The sequence below is a fragment of the Bison bison genome, unplaced genomic scaffold, assembly GCF_000754665.1.
Source record: "Bison bison bison isolate TAMUID 2011002044 unplaced genomic scaffold, Bison_UMD1.0 scf7180017864469, whole genome shotgun sequence".
In the NCBI taxonomy this organism is placed as follows: domain Eukaryota; kingdom Metazoa; phylum Chordata; class Mammalia; order Artiodactyla; family Bovidae; genus Bison; species Bison bison.
In genome coordinates, this window is record NW_011495030.1 from 7,443,203 (window position 1) to 7,470,634 (window position 27,432).

The following is a 27,432-nucleotide window of genomic DNA, read 5'->3' on the forward strand; positions in this document are numbered from 1 at the left end:
GGATGCTGGGAGGGATTGAGGGCAGGAGGAGAAGGGGACGCCAGAGGATGAGATGGCTGGATGGCATCACTGACTCGATGGACGTGAGTCTGAGTGAACTCCGGGAGTTGGTGATGGACAGGGAGGCCTGGCGTGCTGCGATTCATGGGGTCGCAAAGAGTCGGACATGACTGAACGACTGATCTGATCTGATCTTGGCTAGCCTTTCCCTCCCCAGTTATTCAATAAAACACTAATCTAGGTATTTTTTTAGATGTGATTAACATTTCTAATCAATTTTTATTCCAAGCAGGTGAAAAGGCCTTAAAAGCAGAACTGAGGTTTCCCTGGGAAAGAAGACATTGCACCTGTGGCCTGCTCTTCCGGTCCTAGAAGTAGAAGCTCTGGTACCATCTTGACTCTACCCTTCATCTCTGGCATCCAATCCATCACCACTTCCTGTCCACTCATTTTTCTCTCAACTGCCAGTATCCTCGTCCAGGTCTCTATAATCTTATAAAACTGCATACCATCCTACCTGGTGCAATTGCTTTAGACTTCTCCATTAATTTATTGCACCCTACTCCCCATACTTGAATTCACCAGCTATACAATCAGCCCACCAGCTGTCAAAATCCAGCTTTAACATCTCTTATTGCCTAAAGGGAAAGGAGCTTATCTTACCATTTTTGTATTCACAAGCACTTATCAAAATATCAGACACACAGTAAATGTTGGGTAAGTAGGAGTCAATCCTCCAGAACATAAGAAGCATAGATTCTTCTTAGGTGGGCAAAGTTGTGGGGGTTTATTATCATTAAAGCCAGGGGAAACAGTCTCTAGGTATCTTACATTTCTTTTGGCTCAGAGAGTCTTTTTTTTTTTAATAACAGCTTTATTGAGGTATAATTGATATACAAGGAACTGCACATACGTAATATGTACAACTTGATGAGTTGGATATATGCAAACACCCATGATATCATAACTGCAACTAAGGTAATAGACTTATAACACACCTCCCAGAGTGTTTGCTTGTGTTCCTTCGTGTGTGTGTATGGTGGGGTTCTCTCTCTTTTATCATCAAGAAGTCCTAATTTTGGAGAGTCAGTGAAATCTATGGGGTTTCTCCTTATAAAAATACATTTTACATAATTTCTGAGATTTCATGGACTTTCTAGAACCCACTCATCTACATATTCCCCTATGGTCCATGGACCCCAAGTTAATCTCTGAATAGAACCAAGTATTGCAGATTCAAGTTTGATTTTAATTCCTTCTGGTTTTGGTCTCAACTTCCTTTCCTTCTTCTGGATCATTTTTGCACCACCATCCAAGCATCCATATGACCTACAGAAACTAGCTATTAGTCCTCACTGCAAGAGGTCTTCATCTACAAGAGTATTCAGTTCTTACAAAGAAAAAGATTTCCAAGGACATTATTGTTCTGTTGTTGTTCACAATAGACCACCCTGGATTGCAGGTATGTCTAACAACACTTTCTACCAAGATGGTTACCCTTTCACCTTTGAAGCCCTATGTTTGCTGTTCAAGATAGCTATGAAGATGGGGAAATGGAAAAACTGGGGGACTGTAACTTAAGCAAAATCAAGGAGCAATTCATTGTACTGCATAAAAGAAGCCCATACCTTCTGACATCCAATCCAGAAACTACTCTTGAGACCCAGCCACCTTCCCAGTATCCACATGAAAAGTTTTCACATTAGGCTTATCCAAGCCCCTGTGTAAAGTCACCTGAAAATAAATCTTTAGAGCTCAAGATACAAACAAATAGAAGAATATTACTCATGGTTAGCAAAGACAAAATTCAACTGAATCTGAAAAGGAAAGAGAAGAGAGAACTAGCAGAGGAAGCTGTAATTGCATGAGGGGCCAGTTCTTCAGAAGTAGAGACAAAGACAAAACCAAGGAGGGCCTGATGAGCTGTGTCATGATATTGTAAGACATTATGTTTAGGCAGCAGAAAGTCTGAAATAAATGCTTTTCTTACAAAATCATTTTGATCAGAATCTAATAAGAGAAAGAAAAGGAGAAGCTTGGAAGGTTTCTGTCAATCAATCAAAAAAAGCAATTATCTAGGAACCATCTCTATAAGGTGGCTGTGCTAGGCACTGTACAGCCTGAACTGCTCACTAAAGCACCTGTCATAAGGCCTTCATTCTTTACACAGTTGGCCAGAGCTCTGCCACACACTCCTAATTTTTTTGTTCTAATTAAGAATTTTCAAGGGGAATAGAACTAAAACTACCGTGCCACACATGACAAAGAATTGTGATAAAATCAAGAACAATGTAGAACTCTATAGATCTCTCCATTTCTTTCAAATAAGAGAGACTAAAACTTCACTCCTTAAGAGTGTCTATCAGTCACAAAGGAACTCCCAGATACACTGTTCCAGAAACATGCTCTGTGTGACTTTAATCACAGCATTTCTCCTATTGCACAGAGCACATGTCTCCATGTATCTCTCACTGGAATGTAATCTTCAAGAGGGCAAGTTTAGTTCTCACTTGTTTTTAAATCCCAGAGCTGATGCAGGGTCTCACTTGCTACTTATGCTGACTGCTCGTGCATGTGCGTGCATGCCCAGTTGCTTCAGTCATGTCCAACTCTTTGCAACCCTATGGACCGAAATGTTGCCTATCTGAGTCATTTCTTCAGGTGGGAGATACAAGTAATGCTTTTCACTGTCTAGGATCCAGTTCCTCTAATGCCGACTGAGGAAAGGCTGCCAAAAAGTTTAACTACAACAAAGTAAGATGATTCTGACATCTACTGCTATGCTCTCAGCAGTAGAATCTCTTAAAAGAAGCTCACACAGAAAGGTACAATATTTCAACTTAAGCAGAGCTTTAAATTTTTTTGCAGGCAATACAGTGTTCTCATTTCTAAAGTGGTCATTTGAATGTGTTTCTGACCATCTCACCTCAACAGCTCCCGCTCTTTTACCTCCATGTCAACTTCCTCACTGCTTCCTTGCCTACATTTATGCTATTTTTTGTTCATCTTTTTTATTATTGCTGGATTTCATCAAGATAGTTTGGCTCTATGAGGACAAAGAATATGTCTGTTTTATGCACACTTGCATTCATGGGTCTAATCCAATGCCTCACACACAGTAGGTGCTTAATAAATATTTGTTGAATGGAATAAATTACTTGAGAACATATTTCTCAAATAATTTACAGAAGAGTAATTGGATAAGATGTTCTAGAGGAAAAAGAAGATTGTTTTGTTGACCAAGTAATACTGAATTAAATCAATCAAATTAATGTTATTTTCCCTCTGGAATACTGGTGTATCTAAAGCTCTGAGAACTCTTACAAGAGGGAAACCATTGAATATTATTCAACTCAGCATTTCCCAAGTTTATATGATAACAAAAAAACTTCCTAAAAGAATTACCTGATAAGATTCTGTAGATTGTGTTCTAGAGAAAACACTTTGGGAAACACTGCTTTAAGGGCTAAAAAAAGACATTGGACCAGGCTAAGAGATGCGAGTATCTATTTTTCTGTATTCACAAAGCCGAAGACAGTTTCTCTGATCTCTCCAGAAAGGAACAGAACATTTTTCTAATTATCTATTTACTCTCATGGACAACCATCTCTACCCTTTCACTTTCCATCACCAAATGTGAATTCTCAATTCCTTTTCATTGGCTCCAATCACCATGTAGCATTAAAATGTTCTGAAAAGCACAGCTGGTTTCATATTGGATCTGCTTTAAAAAGAAGCCTCCAGGCAACTGGTTTCAACTCGAAATCAGTATTATCAACTGGGGGTTAACTTGACTTTTTTTTAATTTACATTTAATTATTAGTTAGCATCACTATTTTGAACCGAAATTGTTTATTTTACAAAAGCATACCTAGTGCGTTTCTTGAAATCTGTTACCCTCAACTGAGATATCAGGACATTCAGGCAGGTAATATGTCTCACCATCATTGTGAGGTGTAATGTAAGTAATCTGTCAGTAACAACTGTTAAGTAGAAAAGTTAATAAGTGACTCAAACACACACACACACACACATACACACACACTGCTGCTGCTGCTGCTACTGCTGCTGCTAAGTCACTTCAGTCGTGTCCGACTCTGTGCGACCCCATAGACGGCAGCCCTCCAGGCTCCTCTGTCCCTGGGATTCTCCAGGCAAGAACACTGGAGTGGGTTGCCATTTCCTTCTCCAATGCATGAAAGTGAAAAGTGAAAGTGAAGTCGCTCAGTGGTGTCCGACTCTTAGCGACCCCATGGACTGCAGCCTACCAGGCTCCTCCGCCCATGGGATTCTCCAGGCAAGACACTAGTGCCATTTTAATGTCATTGCTGTAATAACATCAGTTTTACTCAAATTCCAATATGATTTCCTAAATGTGAGTGGAAGAAGAGAAGCTACCAGTTCATCTTGAAATGTTATGTCTATAATATGTGTCTGTGACTGACATTCCATTGAGAGTTAGAGAGATTCTTAATTTATTCCTGAGCAGGAAAAAAATGGAAGGAAGGAGGGGGAAGGATGAAGGGAAAAAGACTATCAAAGTCTGGGAGGACCTCTGACTGTGTCCTTCATCTGTATATTCCATACGCCATGTAGATGATGACACAAAATAACTGATAGAAAAAGTAAGTCCCACTAACTCTTTTACACATGCTTTCATTTAGGGGAAAATGTATTTTTTCCACATAGCTTTTTGAAGATTTCAACCACTGCACAAAACAAGATGAGCCTATGTTGTATTTAATGAAATTGTTCATACTTTTGAGTATATATGGGGTGCTAGTGGCTCTGAGTAGATTCCAGAGTATCACCAGTTCTACAGCATTAAATAAGCAATTCTATTTCAGCCAGAAAGCTACATAGGGCTGTTCTCTAAGTAGAAAATACATATACATGTTGCGTCCACTACACTTCAAATGCTACACTTGCTTGCTTCAAAACAGCCCGTGTTGAGGTCACAAAAGCGAAAGTTAACTACAGTGAGTCAAAGGTGAATGTTTTAACAAGCATTTAATAAATCACACCCAAAGTCTGGAATCTTTGTGGAAGTGTGAAATGGACAAAGGATTCACGTCATCTCTAACTTTTGGCCCAGTATTCTTTCCATTCACTTTTTAAAAGTCCATTTGGATAGCAGGCCAGAGTTGAAGGAAACCTCCTTGCTTATGGCACTTGCAAGGTGAAACTGAAAATTTCTAACAAAGCTCACAGCCTTGAGGAAAATTTCAAGTGGCTTATGGTCTTAGTTTTTTCTTATTTCCCCACTCATGATCAGACAAAATTGAAGGACAGATTCTGCCTTCTGCTCTGTAGACTGAATTCTATTCTCACTGGAGACCATAGCTGGTGACTTGAGTATTTTGCTACTCATTTATCTGTGTAGCCCTCTATTTAATGGACTCAAGATCTGCAAAGCACATTCTACGGAAGAAGTCTGTACATTAGCTGATGGGATGTGTGGGTGTGCACACATCAGACAAAGAGAAAAGTTACTCTGCATGCAATGAGCCACATCATCTCAATTCTTTTGCAGAAGAGGTTTTTTTTTTCTTTTTCCTTTGTTTTCACAGCTTGAATATTTTGCTGAGTTTTCAGGTTCTTGGTTTTCAGTAGGATCCAACAGGTGTGGGAAAGGGCCCCATGCCCATGACCAGGGCATCACTTACCAGATCTCTACCCCTCCTAATAAACATTTGTCTTACGGGTGAGGATGGCTTGTCACTGGCCATGATTTCAGAGAAAGGCTTCATAAAGCCAGCCATGTTAAGACCAAAATAATGTCATTTAGTGTCCAGGGGGAGGTTGAAAAGAGGATTAGAGGCAGGCAGGCAGGCAGGGTATATTAAAGGAGTCCATGACTAACAGGGTGTGACAGAAAAGAGTTTTATTCTTTTCAACAAAACAATTCCCTAGGGCTGGGACCATTACTCCACTGTGCCTTTATCACCCTGGAATTTTTATGGTTATTTTTGATGAATTCACATTTTTGTAAAGGCTTTTTGAAATAATGCCAATTTTCAATTTTTAATTAAAGTCGTAAATAATCTTAATTCTGCTTTAAAAGGGTTATTGTTTCTTACTTTTTTAAATCATTGCTGCCAGGAAATATTCCAAATACCAAGCCCTGATGTGAGTTAGTAATTAGAATCTCTCTGAGGTCTAGTAACATTCTACCATGTAAATACTACACACCAATACACCAGCGCAGGGTTTGAAAATGTGATTGACTGATTTCAGGTTTATTAGCACTGCTTTTCCTGGGAGTGACATTGCTTCTTTTTATTGGATAGAGCCACTTTCATCATTTTAATTTCCATGAATTAGTCCATCAAAGATCCACGCAGGATTTTTAAAATCTTCAGATTAAAAGGCCAGGTTAAAATTTGGAAAGTAAACACAGTAAACTCGTCACTAAGGATTAAGCAAATAATGTCGGCCAAATCCAGTTTAGTCACTTGCAGGAAAGAGTGAACAACAAAAGCTGAATCACTGGAGTGATAATACCCCATTTCACATAAGACAAAATTAAGAGAATATTGTAATATTTGACATTAGATTGTAATTCTGCCCCTTGAAAGTATATCCTTTTATCCAAATTGTCTATTAAAGGTTCTTAAAAACTGTTTACTAATTTATAGTCTTAAGATCTATTATCTTCTTTAAATTAGTGCTTCAAACATCTTTCACAGAATCAAAACTACTTTTCCCTTATAAAGAAGCTGAAATAATCTGTGTTTGAGCAATATAAGCTATTAATAACTCCTAAAAATATCACATTATGTTTTCATACCTACTGTCAACCTGGGTTACTCTCTTGGGTTGAATATCATATTACTGCTTATTTGTCTACATGTGAGACTTACATTCTGTCATGTCCACAACAATTGTTATTCTCTATGAAGGTGCTCTTGAATCTTATAACAAATTTGCTAATACAGTAAAACCTCATGCAAGAGGGTTTTTTGTTTAAGAAACACACTTATTATTTCAAGTTTACAAGATACACATGGATAATGACAAAAACCATTAGACAGCGGTCCTCCTAAACAATTAACAGTATGTCATTATAACAATGGTGTGTTATTTTAAGAATATTAAACATCCTTCTTACAACTTTATTCTTATTATTAATTCACTTAGTTCCTTTGCTGTTTTAAAATACAGGAACATATTCCAATCCATGTTGAATGATCATCTATTATGATATGTTCATAATGATCATCTATTATCAGTTGACTGGGATTCCAATTAAAGAGATTTAACTATACTTATGTGGGCTTTTCTAGTGGTTCAGACAGTAAAGAATCTGCCTGCAATGCAGAAGACAATGGTTAGATCCCTGGGTCTGGAAGATGCCCTGGAGAAGGGAATTGCTATGTACTCCAATACCTTGCCTGGAGAATTCCATGGACAGAGAGCCTGGCGGGCTACAGTCCATGGGGTCACAAAGAGTCAGACATGACTGAGTGACTAACACTTTCACTTTTACTTTCAACTATATTTATAGAGGAAAACTAAATAATTTTAATAACTGACTTATAAGAGTGGGCTTGTATGCTATTAAGAATACCTATTTTTTAAAAAGAACTTTTATCAAATTTTTCTAACTGGACATTTTTCTAACTCACAGTGGAGAGGTCAAATTATTTCCGTATATGAGCCCTCAACTGGCATTGTGCCACCACCTTCCAAGGAAGAAAAAGCTTAAGTAACAAAAAGATTACAGAGCATATCCCAAAATAAAAGAACTAAATCCCTATAAATCATAAAAGAAGGAAAGATTCTGGTTAGCTTGAAGCCACGGTGACCTGAAAACCATGCCATAGAGTTTAATAAAACCATAGGAGATCATAGGCATCACTGACTCAATGGACATGAGTCTGAGCAAACTCCAGGAGACAGTGAAGGACAGGGAAGCCCGGTGTGCTTAATGGGATCGCAAAGAGTAGGACACGACTTAGCAACTGAACAACAGTGTTCAGTCACTTGAAATAAGTTTAGTCTTAAACTTCCCTTAAATTTGTTATGAAGGACTCTTAAATGAATTAGGTACCCATCTAAACACAAGTGAAAAACCAAGGTCAGGTCAACATATTTTCTGCCATAATCAGAACATACTTTTTAGTCCCAAAATTTACAAAGCTCTGGTATTAGAAAATGCCTGAAAGGTAGTAAGCTCTTCGTTCCTCAAGATGTTAAAGAACAGTATTGTCAACCACTTGCTCGAGATCTTATGAAGTCAGGAGGATAAGTCAGGTGGGTTGGCAGGCTGATCTTTAACATTTCTTCCAAATCTGAGAGATACTACAGCTTTTAAGAACTCTGAGAGGTGCACTAAGCCCTCAATGATGTCAAAAGTGATGTTAGGTTCAATTTCTTTCTCAGACATTCATATATAGTACCTATTAAGAAACGTGTTTTTTCTAAGCTTAAAGGGAACAATGCTCTATACATACTCATCCTACCATCTTCGTCAGAGCTAATAATTTTAGCCAATTGATATTTTATGTTTTGTATTGATATTTATTAAGCACTTATCACCAGAAAGAGTATTTGTTGTGTTGCTTTCCCAATTCAATTTTCTTTACTATTTGAACTTGATTTTGTTACTTTCCAGTTTTGGTGACTTTCACCAATTTCATCAACTTCTATTATATAAATCCTCCCCAGAAATTCATATCTGATTACATCAGCTATGAAAATCACAGCCTTGCTACTACTTCATGAAAGACTTCTCTACTCAGAGTCAAAAATATGTTACACTTTGAGAAGCATTAGGATTACCAATGTCCCACAGAAGCTCCCAGTACTGCAAGAGGAATTTAAATGTGCTTTTCCTGGCTGGGTAAATTTTCATTTAAAATTACCTTTTTCCTTGCTTGCTGATCTTTGGAAGAATGTGCCTTCACATGCTTTCTTAAGGAACTTGGGTCTGTGTAGCGTTTGGTGCATCCCGGAATTTGACAAGCATAAGGTTTCTAAATAAGAAAGAAAGAAAGAGCTGTGGTTAAATCATAAAGGTAACTGAGGAAGATTTACTCAAAGACTATTGACTTCAGAGCATGAACTGTTGCCAACTGATTGATGTGAATTGCTATGTGATACTCATGCATTTTAATTAGAAAGCCCAGTAAGTTTGCATCAAGGCAAAGAGAATAAACTTTCAAGAAACAAAGAGATGGCTTATCTTTGAAGATTTTTAAGAGACTGCTACAGAATGCCCTCTTGCCACGAAACCTCCTGTGGCATTTTTCAATATGAAAATTATTAGTATCTCCAGTCATACTTACAATTATGTTCCCCTGAAAACAATCTCTGGTACTGTCAGAAATTAGGAAACACATATTCTTTAAGAGTTCAGGTATAAAGAAGCTGTAGAAAAGTCCAGAAAAGACTGGTAATGTTTCAGAAGAAACCTGATTCAGAAAGAGAGAGGGAGAGAATTAAAAGGGAAAATTAGTGGAAAGTAAGTAGAAGACAGCAGGTTTCAAACAACAGACACATGAAAAATCAGCCAAAGAAACATTAATATTATTAGTTGCAGAGGAGTCCTGCTGTTAAGCCTAGATTAGGTGAATAAGTTCTTGGCTGAGCACGATGAGAAAGCCAACAAGTTCTGGCTACTCCAATTCTCCCATGAGCCTAAGAGATGTAAGGTGTGGAGCCCAAGACAGAGTCTAGAATCTTTTTTATTTTTATGACCCTGGTGATTGGTACATGATAATTAGGAATGACTGAATGAGAGCATTGCACATTGATTCAAATTTTAGCAACTATTCTTACTGTAACAACTAAATTCAAACCAAACGTTTGGGAATGTGACTTTTACACTGTAGAATAAATAAAAACTTTCTTAAGAAGTGAAAAAAAAAACCCTAGAAGATTAACTGCATTAATAAGATGTATTAACTGTCACTCATCTACTTAGTATCTCATCTGGTGAGATATTAAATTTGTGCCTACATGAGGTGAAATGTGAGGAAGAGAACTGAAACTGTCTCTACAATAGAGTTCTCACTTTAGAAACATGCTATTCTATCGACCAACCCCACTTCCCCCAAAACTCAGGTTGTTTTCCTTACTATTTATATTTTGTTCCTGTTTTCATGCACTTGCTTGTCATTTTGTAGGCCAACATTTGTGTGAATTATATTATCTGCTTTCTAAAAACCATATATGTGTTTCACTTTCTTATTGCTATTGTTGCTAATTTTTATTCCAAGAACAAGACAAAGTCATGAATATATAATTTAGTTTGACAATCCTAATTTGAATTCTAAGATTGAGTATCTGATGTGTTTGTTTATTGACTAGCTGGCTGATTGAATGAATGAATCACTCAGCAGCTCTTTCGCTTCCATAATGTGCTAGACATTGTATCACTATCAGGGATCTAACAATGAACAATGGATGAACCAGCCTCTCAATAAGTCACAGTTTCTGCCAAATGATGAGCCAATTATGGGCTGAAGTCATCTGCCAAGACGTTTCCATTGGGTAAACAAAGGTTTTCTTTAACCTGGGAATCTTTCCTGGGTTCACACAGTTTTTTCCCCCTAGTCTTCCCTTTCCTGCCTGGAGGGGAAATAAGCCAACATCTTTACTGGAAGTCATGTTATGACCACATAAGTTCATGTTTTGCATTAGAGATGCTGTATATAAAAACCGGGGGGAATATTAATGCATTATATAAATTGATGCCATTATTATTACAATAGTCACCATTACTTGGGTTGGAGAGATAAGAAATAGTTAATGTCATTTTGGATTTGATTTTGAGATACTCTTGAAAAAGGCTTGAATACTGATCATTCCTCCCAGCTAGCTTTTACTCTCTCCCCTGTTATCAGCCACCTGGGATCAGTATGCCAAAACAGCAATGCCAGGGATTGGTCTAAGTGGTACAAGTATACTGGTCATTTTAACTCAGATTATCTAAGCTTTAAATGGCATGTTACACTTCATCAAACTATATTCTTCATTATTTTCCATTTATACTATAAAATTATTCCCCCTGTTTAGACATTAAGATGCTAATAGAGAAATGATTTAATAACACTTTCCAGGGTTAGAATTATGGACTCCGTCATCTTTATGGGCAAATCATTTCCCTAGAAGTAAAGAATCCATTTAATTGAAGAAAGATACTTTATCTAAAATTCTGATAGTATTAACATAAGGAGTTATTAGCATAAGGAGTACTTAATAAAAGGGAATGTGGACCTAAATTTTAATAATAAATTCTTCAAGCAACAAGAAGGTAGTTTGGATTTCAAAGAAAAAAATTATGGTTTTAAAAGATTTAATGGAGAAATACTTAAAAAAAAAAAAACAGTTAAGTTTTAAAAGCTACTGCATTGAACTGAATCATGAAATTATTATCTTAGGTAGTTTTTCTCAAAAGTTTTCCAAAGGGATTTTTTAAATTCAAAATGACTTTAGAAAATGCTCTTGGTTTGACTAGCTAAAATTAGCTTCAAGCAAAGAAGGGTATTGTAGAACCATAACACTTAGCCTCACAAGAGTTCTTTCAAACTCCAGATAACTAGCTAGAGTAGAAGCAATTTCTCAAGACAATCTTGTCTCATGAATGTTCATTCTTCCATGATAAAGTTTAATGACAAATTGTAAAATTTATAAGATTCTACCAAGACCATTTTAGACATACAAAATAGGGTATTTAAACATAATTCATTCTCTTTCCTATTTCTACTTTTAAAAAATACTGCTATTCACCAAATTTATTCATTTAATATTCCATTCTGTTGGTCCTAAATTCATTGAATTCAATTCAGCTAGAACAGAAAGGGTCCATCTTATAGCCACTTTACTCTAATTATATTTCAGATGTTTACTAGGCAAACCATCACATTATGTATATTAGGATATAATTCTGTTTAGAAAGGTTATATGACATATAGATAAAATGACTGCTATCAATATGACTAATAGCGACTAATATAAAATTTAATAAATATGTCAGCTATAACATCAGAAGAATCTTAAATATGTATGAGAAGGTGTGTAGAAATAACAGTATCTTTTCAAAATTCAAATTCTGAAGTAGTTTAATAATAGACATCAGAATGTTAACACTGAAAAAGTACTGTCATGAATACATTACTTGCAAGAATGTGGGATAAGAGATCTGTGATGTGTATAATACATTCACCCTGATGGCTTTGTTAAGTGAACTAAAATTACATACAGTCCACCTAGCCTCATGTAAAAAAAAATGGCATCAAAACCTGAGAAATGCAAAGGAGGACGATCAACATAATTGAGAAAACAAAAGACAGAGTCATGGAAAGGGTATTAGCAAGTGAACACAATGTTTCAGCACTAAGAGAATTAAAGCATAATAATGAAAATAAATTGTTCTCATAGGTTGTATGCCAGTAGATATGTGGCTGTTAACACAGAGGAAGAGTGATGAAACAGGACCCTTGGGAAAGATTTGCTGATTCTTTTTAGATCACTTGAAGGTGAAAATACCAGGTGGTTTCTAAAGCAAAAGGCCAGATTCACTTTCAAAAAGCAGGCCAGTCTCAACGTTCTTATGTCAAGAAAAAAAGAACTAAAATAGGAAAAAAAAAAAAGTGCTTCCTGTTTCTAGCAATAGAGTATCTTATCTATCTTAGTATATCTTGATATCTGAATATTTATTTTAAGGTCCAACCTCTAGCAGTCATTCTCTGTACTAAAATCTGCTATATATAACAGCCCTTAAAGTGCCTCTGCTTTATATACGAACTCTTTTGTCCCAGCAGCTGTAATATTTAGGATAACCTGTTACTATAGAAAAAGGAAAAGAGAGAACCAAACAGGGCCCCTTCTGGCTCTCTAGCAGGTTTCACCGCTGCCCTTGGCCTTGTCCCTATAACCTGCAGGTCATAAAGCAAACACCTCCACCACCCCACTATCACACGGGCACTTCCTCACACCGGGACTCGAGGCTGGAAGTTGGAAGGCTCCTGCCATTCTTACAGTGTCCAGATGTGTCCTCTGGTGCTTGGCGCGGTCACTGGAGTTACTGAAGGCCTTCTGACAGCCCGGATGCTGGCACAAATACGGCTTCTCGCCTGTGTGGCTCCGCAAATGAATCTTGAGATTTTCGAGCCTCGAAAAGGCCTTCTTGCAACCTTCAAACTGCAAAAAGAAAATAATTTTTGGTTGCTGAGAAGGACCTTGAATGTTTGGGGTTGTGGGGGACAGGAAAAATAAATGTCCTTAGTTTGTTCTTAGCCTATAACAAAAAAAAAAAGAAAGAAAGAAAGAAAGAAATCCAAATAGTAACAGTATTACTTGTAAAAATATCCATATGTTTGTGTGAACTGCATTTTTCTACTGAATATACTTGCCACTTTCCATACCAGATTTGTGTCCCAAACTGATTTTTGTGATTACTTATGTCAGAGAAAATTTGCTGTGAGCCATCTGGCTTGGTTAATAAAAATACAGTAAAGCATGTCTTAAAGATTTGTTTAAAAATTAACACACTTTCATTTCCAAATTGGTCTAAATTGAAGGAATCAGGAAGGAAGAAACTTTTCACAACTAATAAACTAATAACAACAAAAGAATCAGAGTGATGTTTGAGAAAAAGAAGTAAATTGAAGACCCAAGAGTTAGAGATGAAAAGGACATGTGTCTGCTGAATCATTATGATAATAAGCTTTCTTAATTCTATCTTAAGTGGTTTTCAACTTCCAAGAGTGACCTTTTTAATATATAGGGTGACGCCAAGCCTAATGAGATAAAGTTTTTAACATGCTTTTAAAAAGGAACAAGAAGACAATCCATCTAGTACAAAATCATATTCCAACTAAAGTTATAGTTTTATTTATCTCTATTTTTAAAGAAACTTTGTTATCTGGTTCTTGAAGAATTGTAAATGAAAAGTTGAAGATCTTAAGAAATGTTTCATTGGTTTGTCAGTAACATTTATTGATGGTAACATTTACTTACTGTCTTCTGTGTGCAAAATATCAGCTACTATAAGAGAGTCAAAGTGATTTCAATCCTTGAAGTGACAGTCTAACAGAAAACATGTTAGAGAATGCCTACATACGAAGCGTAAATGTGAGATGGGTGTTTATCCTTTAATTCTCTCTTTGGTGCTCAGCCCTGGAATATATATGTCCCTTCAGCAATTTTGATGCCATTAGAGTTCCCAGTGCAAGGGAAAACTGTAATTTAAAAACTACAAGAACAAAACATAATATGTTTAATGCAATTAAGAAGCATTACATCTTAGAGAGGAATGTAGGGGTGGTAAGGGGAACAGAAGTAAAGAATGTTAAATTGAAAACAGTTTACATTAAAAATTAGCAGGTATAACTTAAACTTACTGCAAGAAATGTTATAAAATTCCTCAGTTCTCTTACTTTTTATCAATACAACAGATTAGTACATTGCTCATGAAGGGGTGACCCAGAGTTGGGTCAGGTTTTGGTTATTTCCATTTTTACCTTTACGTAGAGGATGAACAAAGGAGGAAGAATAACTAAACATGTCACAACACCATCTATTTAAATAAGTTGTCTAGATTTTGCATGCTAGAATATTTTAAGAAATTTATGAAAGTTGCACTTATTTTTGATTGAGAGTTATACATGTTTCACAGACATATGTTGGTTTATTTCAATTTTGATATTTTGCTTAAAATAATTCTAGTGTTCTCCTGATTTCTATTTCACATAAAAGTAAATTTAGCCTGAACAGAAGATGATTGCTGACAAAGCCAACTACTTTTCAAAAGAATGAAAGGCGTATCATGTTATATCGCTAGAGGGAGAGAGGAGTTAAGTGTTTATTTCTGCAGGTTTTCAAGTGGTTCTCATGTTTGAGAATCAGGGGGCTCAAAAGTAACCCCCAATTCATGGCTAAGAGGCCCCTGCCAACCAAACCTCTGTTTTTAAGGTTCACTCTGAATGACAATTCAGTGAACACTTCTGCTGTAACTCAGTTTGTCTTGGAATCACCTGACAGACCACACTTAGGTCTAAAATGAGCTTATGGTTTTGGACACATCAAGCCTGTAGCCCAGTTCCTAGCAAGGCTGTTTTGCAGGGTGGGCATCATTTTATAGGGGTGCATACCCAGATCCGAGTAGGCCCCAACATCCACTATCTTCTAGTGATAGAAGTCACTAGATCTAGTGATCTAGTGATCTAGTCACCCGAGATCTTGATCAGAGAAAAGCCTGCATTGTCTCAGCACCAAGATTGGAGTGGAGAATCATTTTATAATAGCTTAATGAGATTTCTGTGAGCACCAGAAAAATAAGACCCCTGGATCTACCACAGAGTGATTAGATGGGATCCCAAAGATGCCCCAGAACTAATTCCAACTGCCTACTTCATCAGATGTAAACTAAATGTAGACTAGCATTCCCAAGGTCTCTTTAGTTAAATGTCCACGTAAATGTTCAAAGTCAGAAAATTGTTAGTATTATTGTTAACAGAAGCAATGATCAAACCAAAGAGCTTGCTGCATTCCAAGCAAATCAGTGAAAAATGAACTATATCTCATAAAATCATGACCATTTTTTTAAAATAGCAAAGGTGGAGGAAAATATGAGCACCCAGATTGAAAATAACATCAAAAAGATTATCAGTAAAAGCATGCAAATCCAGCTGATCTCAAATATTTCCTCTGTAACAGTGAAGTCCAGAAGACAAAAGTCTTTGTAGTATGTGTACGGGCATTATACAACTTTCAGGAGAAAAGATTAAGGACTGAAGGGATTTGATCCTACTGAGTTGAATGAATAAAGGCTAGAGCAAGGCAACCCCATGTACTGGGGGCTCATAAAACCATTACCCACTCGCTCTTATTGAAGAAATTCACTGAGAAGAAACCATGCTGCTGCTGCTGCTGCTAAGTCGCTTCAGTCGTGTCCGACTCTGTGCGACCCCATAGACGGCAACCCACCAGGCTTCCTGTCCCTGGGATTCTCCAGGCAAGAACACTGGAGTGGGTTGCCATTTCGTTCTCCAATGCATGGAAGTGAAAAGTGAAAGTGAAGTCGCTCAGTTGTGTCCGACTGCTAGCGACCCCATGGACTGCAGCCTACCAGGCCCCTCCGTCCATGGGATTTTCCAGGCAAGAGTACTGGAGTGGGTTGCCATTGCCTTCTCCGGAAGAAACCATGAAACCCACCCAAACCAATCAAATGAAGTGCTGAAGAACTGATAAATGGCTCCATGAGGAACCTAACACCCAACCCATCACAAGAGTATGCAAAGAATAACATCTGATTGAACTTGCTACACTAACAATTCTACAAGAAGAAAAAATAGGACCCATTCATTTCTCTAAGAGTATCTGGATGAAGCTTGAAAGCAAACAATTTTGTGGATTCATTATCATTCATGATGGAAATAAACCTGTAATTCAAACAAGTATTTCTTCTCCCTCAGGCAATTCTACCCTAAGATTGTAAGTTCAATTAAATGCAAATACATTAAAAATATAATATTTTGGTAGAACTATACAAGATTGTTACAAAATACACCTACACTGAATGTTTTGGGTATCTGAGTAAACAGTTGCCTGTTTTCTACTTACATTTTTTCAGGTTTTCAAAATCTTTAATGAGTCTCACCTTGTAAAGAAACATCTAAATGTAAAGGAAAGCAGGAACCCCAAGAGAATTTCCTTGAATTTGGCTACATCCTTTCTCATCAAGATTCCTGAAGTGCAAAGTCTATCCTGAGATCTAAGGTCCAAATTGTCACCTGATTGCTTGTGTCATTGCCATGGACCAACTCCTTCACAAAAACTGACCAATATCTTAGTCACTGGATATCTCCTTCCTGGACTGGCTGTGGAGCCAGGAATCTAAGGCCCAGTGACACATAGATGGATCATCAGGCCTGAGATTGCCTGTGCTTCAAACGCAGGCCACATACAGATTAGAGAAAAACAACAAACAAACTCTCAGAATCCAAGGGAGTAGCAGAAGGAGGAAAAGAACAAAGAGAAAGACAAATGCAGAATGGTAATGTTTGAGGGAGTGGTGGTGGGAAAAGGGTCTGGGACACATGGGTAATTTTATCTAAATAGCATTCTTATTTTCCTCCCCGACAAACACCGAGTAAGCCCTAGGAGCATGGCACTATGTGATAGACAGTGAGAGAAACAAAAGGATTAAGACTCACATTTTATTCAAGGGAATCTGGAATCAAAATCATTACATGTGGCTGGGCAGGTCATATACTGATGAGGCATGAGCAATGATTCTCAAAGATACATTTGAGATCAGAAGCATTGTCACACCCTTGGGAACCTGTCAGAAACACAAATTCTCTAGCCCAACTCCAGACTTACAGAATAGAAACCTGAGGGGTACAGGCCCAGCCATCTGAGTGTTAAGGAGCCCTCTAGGAGATTCTGATGCTACGGTGTGTCTGTGAGTTTGGAATGAAATTCACATTGTAATCACTATTGCTGATCTCAAGACAATCTCCTGACAGAAGCAAAATGTCTTACAGAATTCACTCATTTCTAATTGGGGTAAGAGTCATATGGGCTTGTAGCAGCACTGGACTAAAAAGAAACAACTCCATCCCAGGATAAAGCAGGGTTATCTCCATATGCACTGCAAATGAGACAATATTCCAGAATGCCAGTCTCATACTAGAGATTCTTTAAGCTCTTAACTATTTAATCTGTTGCCAAGCAGATTCTAGTTCTGAAATAGGCATGCCTAAAAATTCCCTCAGTGACCTCTTGACCAACAAAACATCCCATGTTTCTAGTGCCTATTACATTCTGCTGTTGAGAAAAAGCAGTGAAGGGGAGCCATTATTTTCCAATTGCACATTTCAGTGACTACAGACACATACAAGAACAATGCATGAAGTGGCAGAACTTTAAATCTCACGGGTTTGAAAATACGGCACTGCGTGAAGCCTTACGCTGAGAAAAATCTCTAACTCTGAGGCTGTTTTCAAGGAACAAGCCTTAATTAAGAAGTATAAGTTGCCTCAAATCCAGAGAAACTTAGCTTGCACCACTTTGTTAATTTAGGAGATTATTTCATATTTAAAGGATCACAACTGGACTGTAATCACCATCTATATAGATTGGCTTGATTACAGATTGTTGACATTAAGTGGCATTAAGATGACCTTTGAAATATTACTTTCCCTTTCTATTAGAGGCTTTTGTGTAAGGTTTTGAAAATGAAAGACTCATTAGACACCATTAAAATAGGATTTATTCCATATGTGTAACCAGTAATCAAGTAGAATATTACTCCTTCCCCTAATCAGCAATTTATAGTGTTGAGAAGCACAAGTTCATATTCAAAGCAGTAATAATAGCAAACCTTTCCTGATCAGGTTTCTCTACCATCACTAGTGTCAACAAAACCAAAACAGAAAGGAGTCTATTATGCTGGACATGCTTTTTAAAAATATACATTTGATTTCAATTAAGGCTCAGTGTTTACGACCCTTGTAGGTATAAGCTTTTACAATTTCATCAGTCAAGACCAATTATTCCTATTAGTGATGGCTGAGCTGTGATATGCTGTGCAGAGTTGGGGACTTACTGATGAATTATATGCTATTTACATCTTCCATGTACAGCCCATAGACAACAGAGATGAAAGCCATTGGTGGAAAGGTCAGCAAATATTTATCATGCTGTGGATATAGTCAAGGTGACTTCCACAATAAGCCCAAGAGTTCAAGTCTACTTGAATCATGGACATATCTGCAAAAGGTATAAGTAAAAGATGGCTTCTTCTGTGACTCTGAAAGAGGGGGACAAAGGCACAGCTGAGGGCCCAGAGCCACCTCATACGCATGAGAAGAGGTGAGAAATCTGACTCTAGTGTTTAACTGAGATTCACCAGCTTTCTTCCAGGACAGTGCTGGCCATCTTTACGTGCTCATGAGTCACTGGGCATGTTGTCAATATTAAAATACAGATTTGATTCAGTAGATACAGAGTAGGGCCTGAGAGTCTGCATTTCTAACCACCTCCTACATCATATTTTTAAATATTGAATGTCCAAAGATGCCAATTTGAAAAGTAAGGTTCTAGGGGTTATTAAACTACTTTCAGGTTGAAAATGTACGGTTTAATGGGATTCAAAGAAAAAAGAGACAAAGAACTAGAGTAAGAATAAAAACTTGCTTTTGATGAACCAAACTATTGTCGCTTCGTCCACAGAAGTGCGGAAGAGTGAAATCTATTTGTTAAACTTAGGTTGACAAGAGAACAGAAAGTGTTGTCTAGGGGCAGAAAAGCAGAAGAAAAGTCAGGGTGGGGGAGGGGGGGAAAGCATATGAAATCAAAACAGAAAGACTGCAGAAGCACACTGGAGTGATCTGACATTGTTTCTCCTTCAGTGTTATTCGCACTGGGCATATGGCTTGCCTCATGCCATCCCGTGGTTTCTGCTCCCAGTGCATCTTATTAGAACTGGATGCTCCAGCAAATCTTAATATTTACCACATCAGTTTGTATAAAGTGTTACATAAAGGGAGAAGAAAATAATTCACATGTTTTAAGGCTTTAAAAAAGTATGTAGTTCATGAATTTACTATATTGAGTAATATGGAGTTCTTCCCTCTCCAAGCTTCATTCAGACTACTAATTCTGTAAAGAGGAAGGAGATGTCTCTGCAGGTTCTCACTTGAAAATATGAGTGATTTTGCTCATGTTTTTAATCTAATCACCTTATTGTCTACAATGGAAGCAATATGCTCACAGAAAAGGAGTTTGTATGTTTCCTTTTGGTTGTTAAAAGTAACATCTGATTTTATAATATTTTGAAGGGTCTACCAAGAGGAACAGTGGCCTCATTGGGAAATTATTTAAAATTGAGGTAGGGTTACCCTGGTTAATTTGAGATTCCTCTTAACCTCAGGGAAATCAGTGTACCCCAAAGTCATTTTACAAAGATTCCAAATATCTAAACAGATTGCACTTGCATTTCCTAGGACAGCCTTGCTTCAAAGTTTCCTGGTCTTTTGGGAGAGGCAGCCAGAATGGGGAAGACACTCTGACACTTCGGCCTCAATGAGTCAACTACTTCAGTGCATGTCACTTATCTGGAATTCTGAAGTGGCCTACTGTACTCATTTATCGAGATTTTCTGGAACTACTAAAATTTTGTAGAATTAATATAAAACCCTTTCTGTAATGTTTTCCTAAACTGTAAAAAAGAGATCCCAGTTACTATGTTTTTCCTTGTTATTCTAGTGTACAAAATGAATCTATTAACTAGCTCATAAATACAACTTCCTGGCTTGTTGTGCTTTTTGGTTTTGATTAAGAAATCTGTATAAAACAAAGGTTACCAAAATGGGCAGTATGAATGTGCTTCTTATTGGTTTAAGAAAATTCTTTTTTTTTTTTTTTTTTAACATTTTGGGTCATGGGCAGCAGCTGACTTTTAAAAGGGCACTCTAAATGAGGTGGCAAAATAAATGAGGGTGTAACATAAAAATTGAAAATGGAAAAAATGTTTTTGAGAAGCCACATGACAATGTAGAGAGAAATATGTTACTTCTGTGCCAACATTTGAACCATATTAAATTTTTATGGAAATTATCACGTGTCTGGTTTATAAAAATTGAAAGGAGTTAGGGACAAATGGAACCTTATCATGGGCATTACATTCACCACTGGCAAAAGAAGACTCCATAGTGCAACACTGATATTTAAATATACCATATTGCTGCCTCCAGTTATTCAACAAATGTAAGGAATATCATATATTATTCATGCTGTGTCAATACAATGCCAGAAAACTATAATTTTAAGCAAATAATTATTCCATGAGTGGGTAAATAATAAAAAACTGGCTATTTGGGGGTTGTTTAAACATAAGAATAAGTAAGTTGCCTGAATTTCATTCTTGTTTATTAGCGTTGATTTCATGCAATCTGCAAATACATATCCACTAGAGCATGTGTCCTTCAGAGGTTCACAGTCAGACCTCAATAAATGCACTTTGCTTATATGCCAGAAGAGCAAATATATTTAAGGCCATGTAACTGGCCCTGTGTAAATATACCTAAAAGAAATCAAATTATTTCATTTTCCATGTATCTCTGTTTCTGACCACCATCTAGGCATACTTAATTCCATACACATGAATCTGCAAAAGCATAATACTTCTATGAAGTATATATAAAGTCTACATATAAAAGCAACTTTCATATATTTTGATGCTCTATATTAAAGAAAACAGTTTTGCAAAAAATTTTGAGCATCAGTCTATATACCAATAGACCCGGGAATATTGAGTTTCTTGTTCACTCAGCACTTTATAGGCTGTGCAGATGATACAAAAGCATCACCAGGCTCCATCCTGCCTTTCCTGCATTCATATTACATTCCAAGAGATAGACATACACTCAGAACAAATTTTGAATCTGACCCAGCCTGCTCCAACACCCCCAAACTATTTTCTATAGACTAAAGGTGAGGAAACAAATGTTGGAGAAATCATCTTTTGGATTTTAGGGATTATTTTTTTTGATTTTTAAAAAGTGTCAGAAATGTTCTCTAAAACTCTAGTTTCTCTAAAGGGTCTCTCAAATTTCAGACAGGGATAGATGAAGTAAAAGAGAAATAAGGAAACGAGAAGCAGAAAAACAAAAAAAGAGAGGAGAGAAAAAGAGGCTATGGGTCAAAGGAGGGCTTAGCACAGACATGGTCAGGCCTGTCTCCTCCGGTCTGTCCTCCCACCTTTCCACCGGACGCCAGGCCAGTCCAGCTGCAGCTCCCTAATTAAGCATCATTGTTCCACTTTGCCTCTGTTTGTGCTACTTCCCGTGCCTAGTGACATCCTACTGACCCTTTAGCTTGGTGTCACCTCCTCTGTGATACCTTCCTTTATGCCTGGTGTCACCAAGGCGCAATGGATCACTACCTCCCCCTCCCCCCACCCCCCACCACACACACATCAAGACTTATCCACTGCCCGGCTAATGCATGGGGGTGCACTAATTGGGTTGTTTGTCTCCCCTACTAGGCTGTGAGCTTTATGAAGACAAGGTCCTGAGTCTTACTAATCTTTTTATTGGCATACACTTGGCATATACTCAAGTGATCACAGATTATTTGCTAAATAAGTGCTAAAGGAAATGGAGAGAATGAATTCTTTGTAAAAGAAAAAATATATATATATACATATATATATATATATATATATATTTCCTAGACTTTCTTCTGTAGAAAGCTCATTAAGGCCTTTTAATTAGGTAGAGCCAGTCACCATTCATGATGACATCAAATGGTCAACACTGCAAAAGCTATAAAATGAATTTAAGGATTTTTTTGGATTTTAATGTTCTATAGAATTACTGCAAAACATATAATTATTTTAATATCTAATCATGTGGGGAAACAATACTAATAACAATATATGGTTGTATTTTGTTGTGGTTGTGATGTCTTAACTTATTTATTGATGTTCTGAGAGATCTGTAGCAATACTGGTGAAGGGAGTGGGCTGTTTTCCTACCACACCCTTTTCCAAACTTAAACTACACATATACAGACCCACTGGGAACATGTTATTAGGAATAATTCAAGGAACATAAATGTATGCCTTCTTCATACATAAATGAAAAGAAACTGTTTTAAATTGCCCTAAGTTAAGCTAACATACTCAAATATGCCAGGAAAGAATCTCTCAACAGAGTGTCTCATGCAAAGAAAAAAGATCTTTGGGACCTTGCCCTGAATTGCCTGAGTCAAATATCCCCAAAGAGCAGGTCAAACAGTTTCCTTTGCTATCTGCTCACCATCTGATAGCCAACCTCTCTGAACAGGACGCAGCCATTACGACCCCACATAACCCCAGGATATAACCACGCCAAACTCCAGAGCTTTCTGAGTATTCAGAGTATAGGGGGCTGTAGCAAGGCCTTGGCTCTGCCTTTACTGTTGGCAGTGGATTGGCTCTCCTGTAACTCTCTTTGACTGCAAAGAGGAGAAATGCCACTGCTTGCCTTCAGTTTTATTAAGAATTGGCATGCTTGGTTTAACAGAGCTAAGCAATATATTTATTTACTATGGTGTTTCCCAAAACGATTGCTAAATTCTGTCATCTCTTGACTGAGAAACTGTTTGCGGGTTGCAACAGAATGTATGCTAACATACATACAGCAACACAAACTTCCAAGACAAACTGTTTAAGTCAATTTGCTATCATATAGGCACATAGGTGCAAATATGTGCATATGCATTTGCGGGTATAGCCATGGGCACACACTAACACTTGCACACATATCCCACACAGATTCTGTAATAGATGTGTATATTTAAGATCTATGCGCAGGGGGGTAGAGACAAGCATGGATTTGCCAAGAGAGAAGAGGAAATTCACACACGAAGAGAATAATTTACCATAAATTGGCCCATACTGAATTTACTCCAAAAAACAGAGTGCAAGATGCCAAATTTTTAATGGCTCTTACTATTCCAAATCTGGCCCTGACAAACTTTGGAAGAGATGCAAGTGGGCAGGAAAGATGGGATTAAAAAATTATATCTTAAGCCTTTTCACTTTCAAATGTAAAATTTCCACCACAGTGACAGGAGGAAAGAGTGTGGCAGGGATATTTTCCTGACACCATGCTTTTCTCAACAAAAAGTCATCGATTTTCATTATGCATTGCTTAAATATAAATTCTGTACTTGCTAAAAGTCATATGCATCTGGCTGCTTAAAAAAGAAGCAGATATGAAAATAATGGCACTCAAACCTTGCATTAGCCCTGGCAGCCATTACGAAGGTGTGAGCTCAGAGTGATGCTTGGGGCAGCTTCACAGTCACAGAACTGACAATCCTTTGTGACAACCCACAAGATTCAGCAAGACCACTCACTTGCTTCCAAAACGCATCACCTCCAGTATTCTTTCTTTCACAGCTAAGCTTTTCAGCATGGCTCTCCCATCACATGCCTGACTGCCAGGTGGCAGGTGCTCAGAAAATCTCCCAATCTTTCCATCAGTACTTGCTCTTCTTCTTTGCTCTGATTTTAAACTACCTATCCCATCTCTGAGCCTTTCTCTTTGTTTGTTGAAGGAATCACTCTTCCTATATATATGCCCATGGTTCACTCATGGGCAAGAAAGTATTGGCAAATTCATTAATCAAGCCTGACCGTTTAGGTATTAAAACCCACAGAGTATTCAATCATTGTATGGATGCACTGTTTGATCCCTATAATTCTAAAGCAAATACCTTAGCCAAGAATTGTAATCTCAATCCCCTTGACTATTCTACTTAAGATAATTTCAACCCTCCTTTCCCCTCTGAACGTGACTCCATTTATCACAACAACAACAGGTCCACATAAAATCTTACCCAAAAGTGCAAAGTTTGTGGTGTAAGTGGATCACCTCAGATGTTTTAATTTGATAAGGGTATTGGTCTATTATATAAAGTAGTTGGCCTTTTCACTGAATTTAATTTACAATTGTTTATTTTTCAAATAAATAAAAAATCAGTAAAACATGTTGTTTCTAAGATAGGTCTCTTGCTTTATTTTATCTCCTTAGTCATCTTACCAAGCCAACAATCCTGATGTGAAAATATTTAGGGTGGAGTAAATTCCCAATAAAAGTTAACTGTCATTACCATCATCTTTCATGTATTCAAATTATCAAGTAGTATTATCCCCATTTTCCAAGTGAAGAACATCAAGACCTAGAGAAGTTCGGTGCTTTGCCACAGACACAGAGCTAGTAAGTAGTAGATGGATAACCAGAATCATGGCCTTCTGGCTCAATTATTTAACCATTTCCTCTATGCAACCCCAAGGAATGCTATTTTTCAATAGGTTAAGGAGAGAAAGGAAAAAATACGTTCTGGAAGGAATCCAAGCACACTTTTTCTTTTGTTTCTTTATAAAATGAAAAATATTAGTAACTTAAATTCATAGAATACCATCGACTATCCAAAACTGTACCAACCATTCTCACCAAAGTCTGAATGTAGAGGGAAGTCATTGATAAAAATGAAAAAGTACTGTGAGCCTTATGTTCTTGGCATAATCTTTTTTTTTTAATAACTGTAATTCTCAAGTTAAAAAAAAAAGTGGTATGCATCTGTAAATCACTCAGATGCTTATGCTGCTGAGAAACAAATGCAAAGTCAGAGTTAATGTGAAATAGTCAATGTGAGCATTCTGGAAGACTTCAAGACTGCATATTCAGCCAAACAATAAAATACTTTATAGCATGAACCTTTATTCATTTAATCAAATGAAAGGGCTCCTGAATTTACTACCAATTTACCAATGGTGACAAACTTGGTCCCTCTTAAATGCCTATGTGGTTAAGCCTTTCTTCTAAGTAACTTAACTTATGAAGAAAAGAAAGATGTTCTAGAAGTTTCCATAATCTAATAGGTGCCTAGTATGTATTAGGTGCTCAATAATTTTTTTGAAAAATGGTTAGTAATTGAATATTTGCCTAAATATTCATTGTAGTGTTTCTAATTTGAAGCAAAATTCCTTCAGAAAAAGTTTACTTTGTTATTTTCCTTTATTGGATATAAGGACCCAAACTGTATCACATCAGAAATACAGGGTTATCAACTGTTAAACTTGGCCTAGACCTCTCCTCTGAGTTCCAGGCTCTACTGCCTATTCAATGTTTCTGTAGCTGGTCCACAGATACCTAAATGTAAATATTCCAACACTTAAAAATGACCTTTCCCCCCAAACAGAACTTCACTCTGTACTCTATTTACCTAACAGTACAGCCCAGTATCTGGAAATAATCCTTGACATCCCTTTCTCACACACCTATCTCTAATATCTAGGTCCTCAGAAGTGTCTCTCAAACACGTTTACTTCTCTCTATCAATGTTGGACCTCCCCTTGTCTGAGTAGCCATCTTCTCCCACTTGATCTTCAGTAATCAGTGGGTCTCCCCCTTTACTCTTGCCCCCATCCACCATCTAGTCTCCATGGTGCTGCCAGAGTAATTGGTTGAAACTAGAAATCTGATAACGTCACTCCCCTGTGTCAAATTCTTCAAAGGTTTCTCATTGTTTTTGGACAAAGACCAAAGCTTAGCCATGGCTTACAAAGTCTTGCTTCAGCTGGCTCCTGCCTACCCTCCAGCCTCATCCTCACCTCACCCTCCTCCCCTTCATTCCCTCAGTTTCAGCCACACTGGTCTTTCAGTCCCTTGGAGATTGTATTTGCATATGCTATATCCTTGGCCTGGAAAAATTTTTCTTCCTCCTTTCCTAGTTAAGTATCTTTTCAAGATTGGTTTAAATATACCTTTTTTCAGGAAAGCAGTCTCTGGTCCCCAAGCTTAGGCTTATCTCCCACATACATGCCCTTAAAACATCCTCATGGACCATGAGCTCCTTTAACACAGGGACCAGAGTGGTCCTTTTCATGATAGACTAGTGTGCACAGAAAACTTCTAATGCAGAAATGTAGAATAATGGACAAATGAGTTATTATATATTAAAATACAACCTGTTTATATTAAAATACTTTCTTTTCCTCCCTCTCTTCCTTCCTTTCTAAGACTGTGTGGTTAGAGCTTAAAATCCACTCAGAATAGCTATATACTCATAGGAACAGGGCTTGTTCTAACAATGGAGAATAATAAAAGATGAGTAGAACTCAAAGAACAGATCCTCAGGTCTGGAGAAAAAAAAAATATTTGTGAAATTCTCTATAATTTCTAAGTGCTACATGAAATGCAAATGTTTTCTAGATTCCAACTGCACACACAGAAATATCTCAACTCATTTTGACAAAGCTATCCACCAGGGAGATGAATAAATAGCTTCACTAAATACATATGGTGCAATTATACTCGGCAATAAGTGACAATAGGTCTTACTTTATAGTAATCTAAAAATTCAAAGCCCAATTATTTCAGCTGCTCAGTAAATAATACTGAAAAGACGTGGTGGTAAAGCAACTTAGAACAGACTGTATTAGTAAATGCTAATGATTGCTTTATGATCCACAGAGCCACTTTCTTTTTCTTCTGAAGGAAAGAAAGCTTTTTGTAAATTAAGGGGAAAAAAACAGACATCCATGAGCTACAGCCAAGAACAAAATGAAAGCAGGGAGTACTCCTTTTGATCTTTCAAGAGTAGTATTTAGTTAAAGAATGTATGCTGGACTACAGAAAAACACCACCAGGAACATGAGCATTTGGGACCTGAAAAATACAGTTGTTGGCAGCTGGCCTTTTAAAAATATATTTTAAGGGAAAAAAAGGACTTGTCTCCATAGCTCCAAATTTCAGGGCAAACTGACACTGACTTTAATGAAAGGGGTCAGTTTCAGACTTCTTTTTGGAATGCAGAAACACTGCAAGTAATTGGTATAATTAACAGCTTAGATATGCAAATCAAATTCAAACTTGAAATGACTGAGATGGAAAAGCAACCTCAACAAGAAAAGATGAAGGA

General features: G+C 37.2%; 1 protein-coding gene across 3 annotated transcripts in view; it reads right to left on the minus strand.

Annotated features, from left to right (window-relative positions):
• GLIS3 (GLIS family zinc finger 3) overlaps positions 1-27,432 on the minus strand; it is a 507,521-nt gene that overhangs the window by 110,296 nt on the left and 369,793 nt on the right. For all 3 annotated transcript variants that reach the window (XM_010860704.1, XM_010860705.1, XM_010860703.1), the window contains 2 exons: positions 12,988-13,149; positions 8,868-8,978 (listed from right to left, as the gene is read on the minus strand). In XM_010860704.1, coding sequence (XP_010859006.1) covers positions 8,868-8,978; positions 12,988-13,149 — 273 coding nt within the window. The remainder of the gene's footprint in view (positions 1-8,867; positions 8,979-12,987; positions 13,150-27,432) is intronic.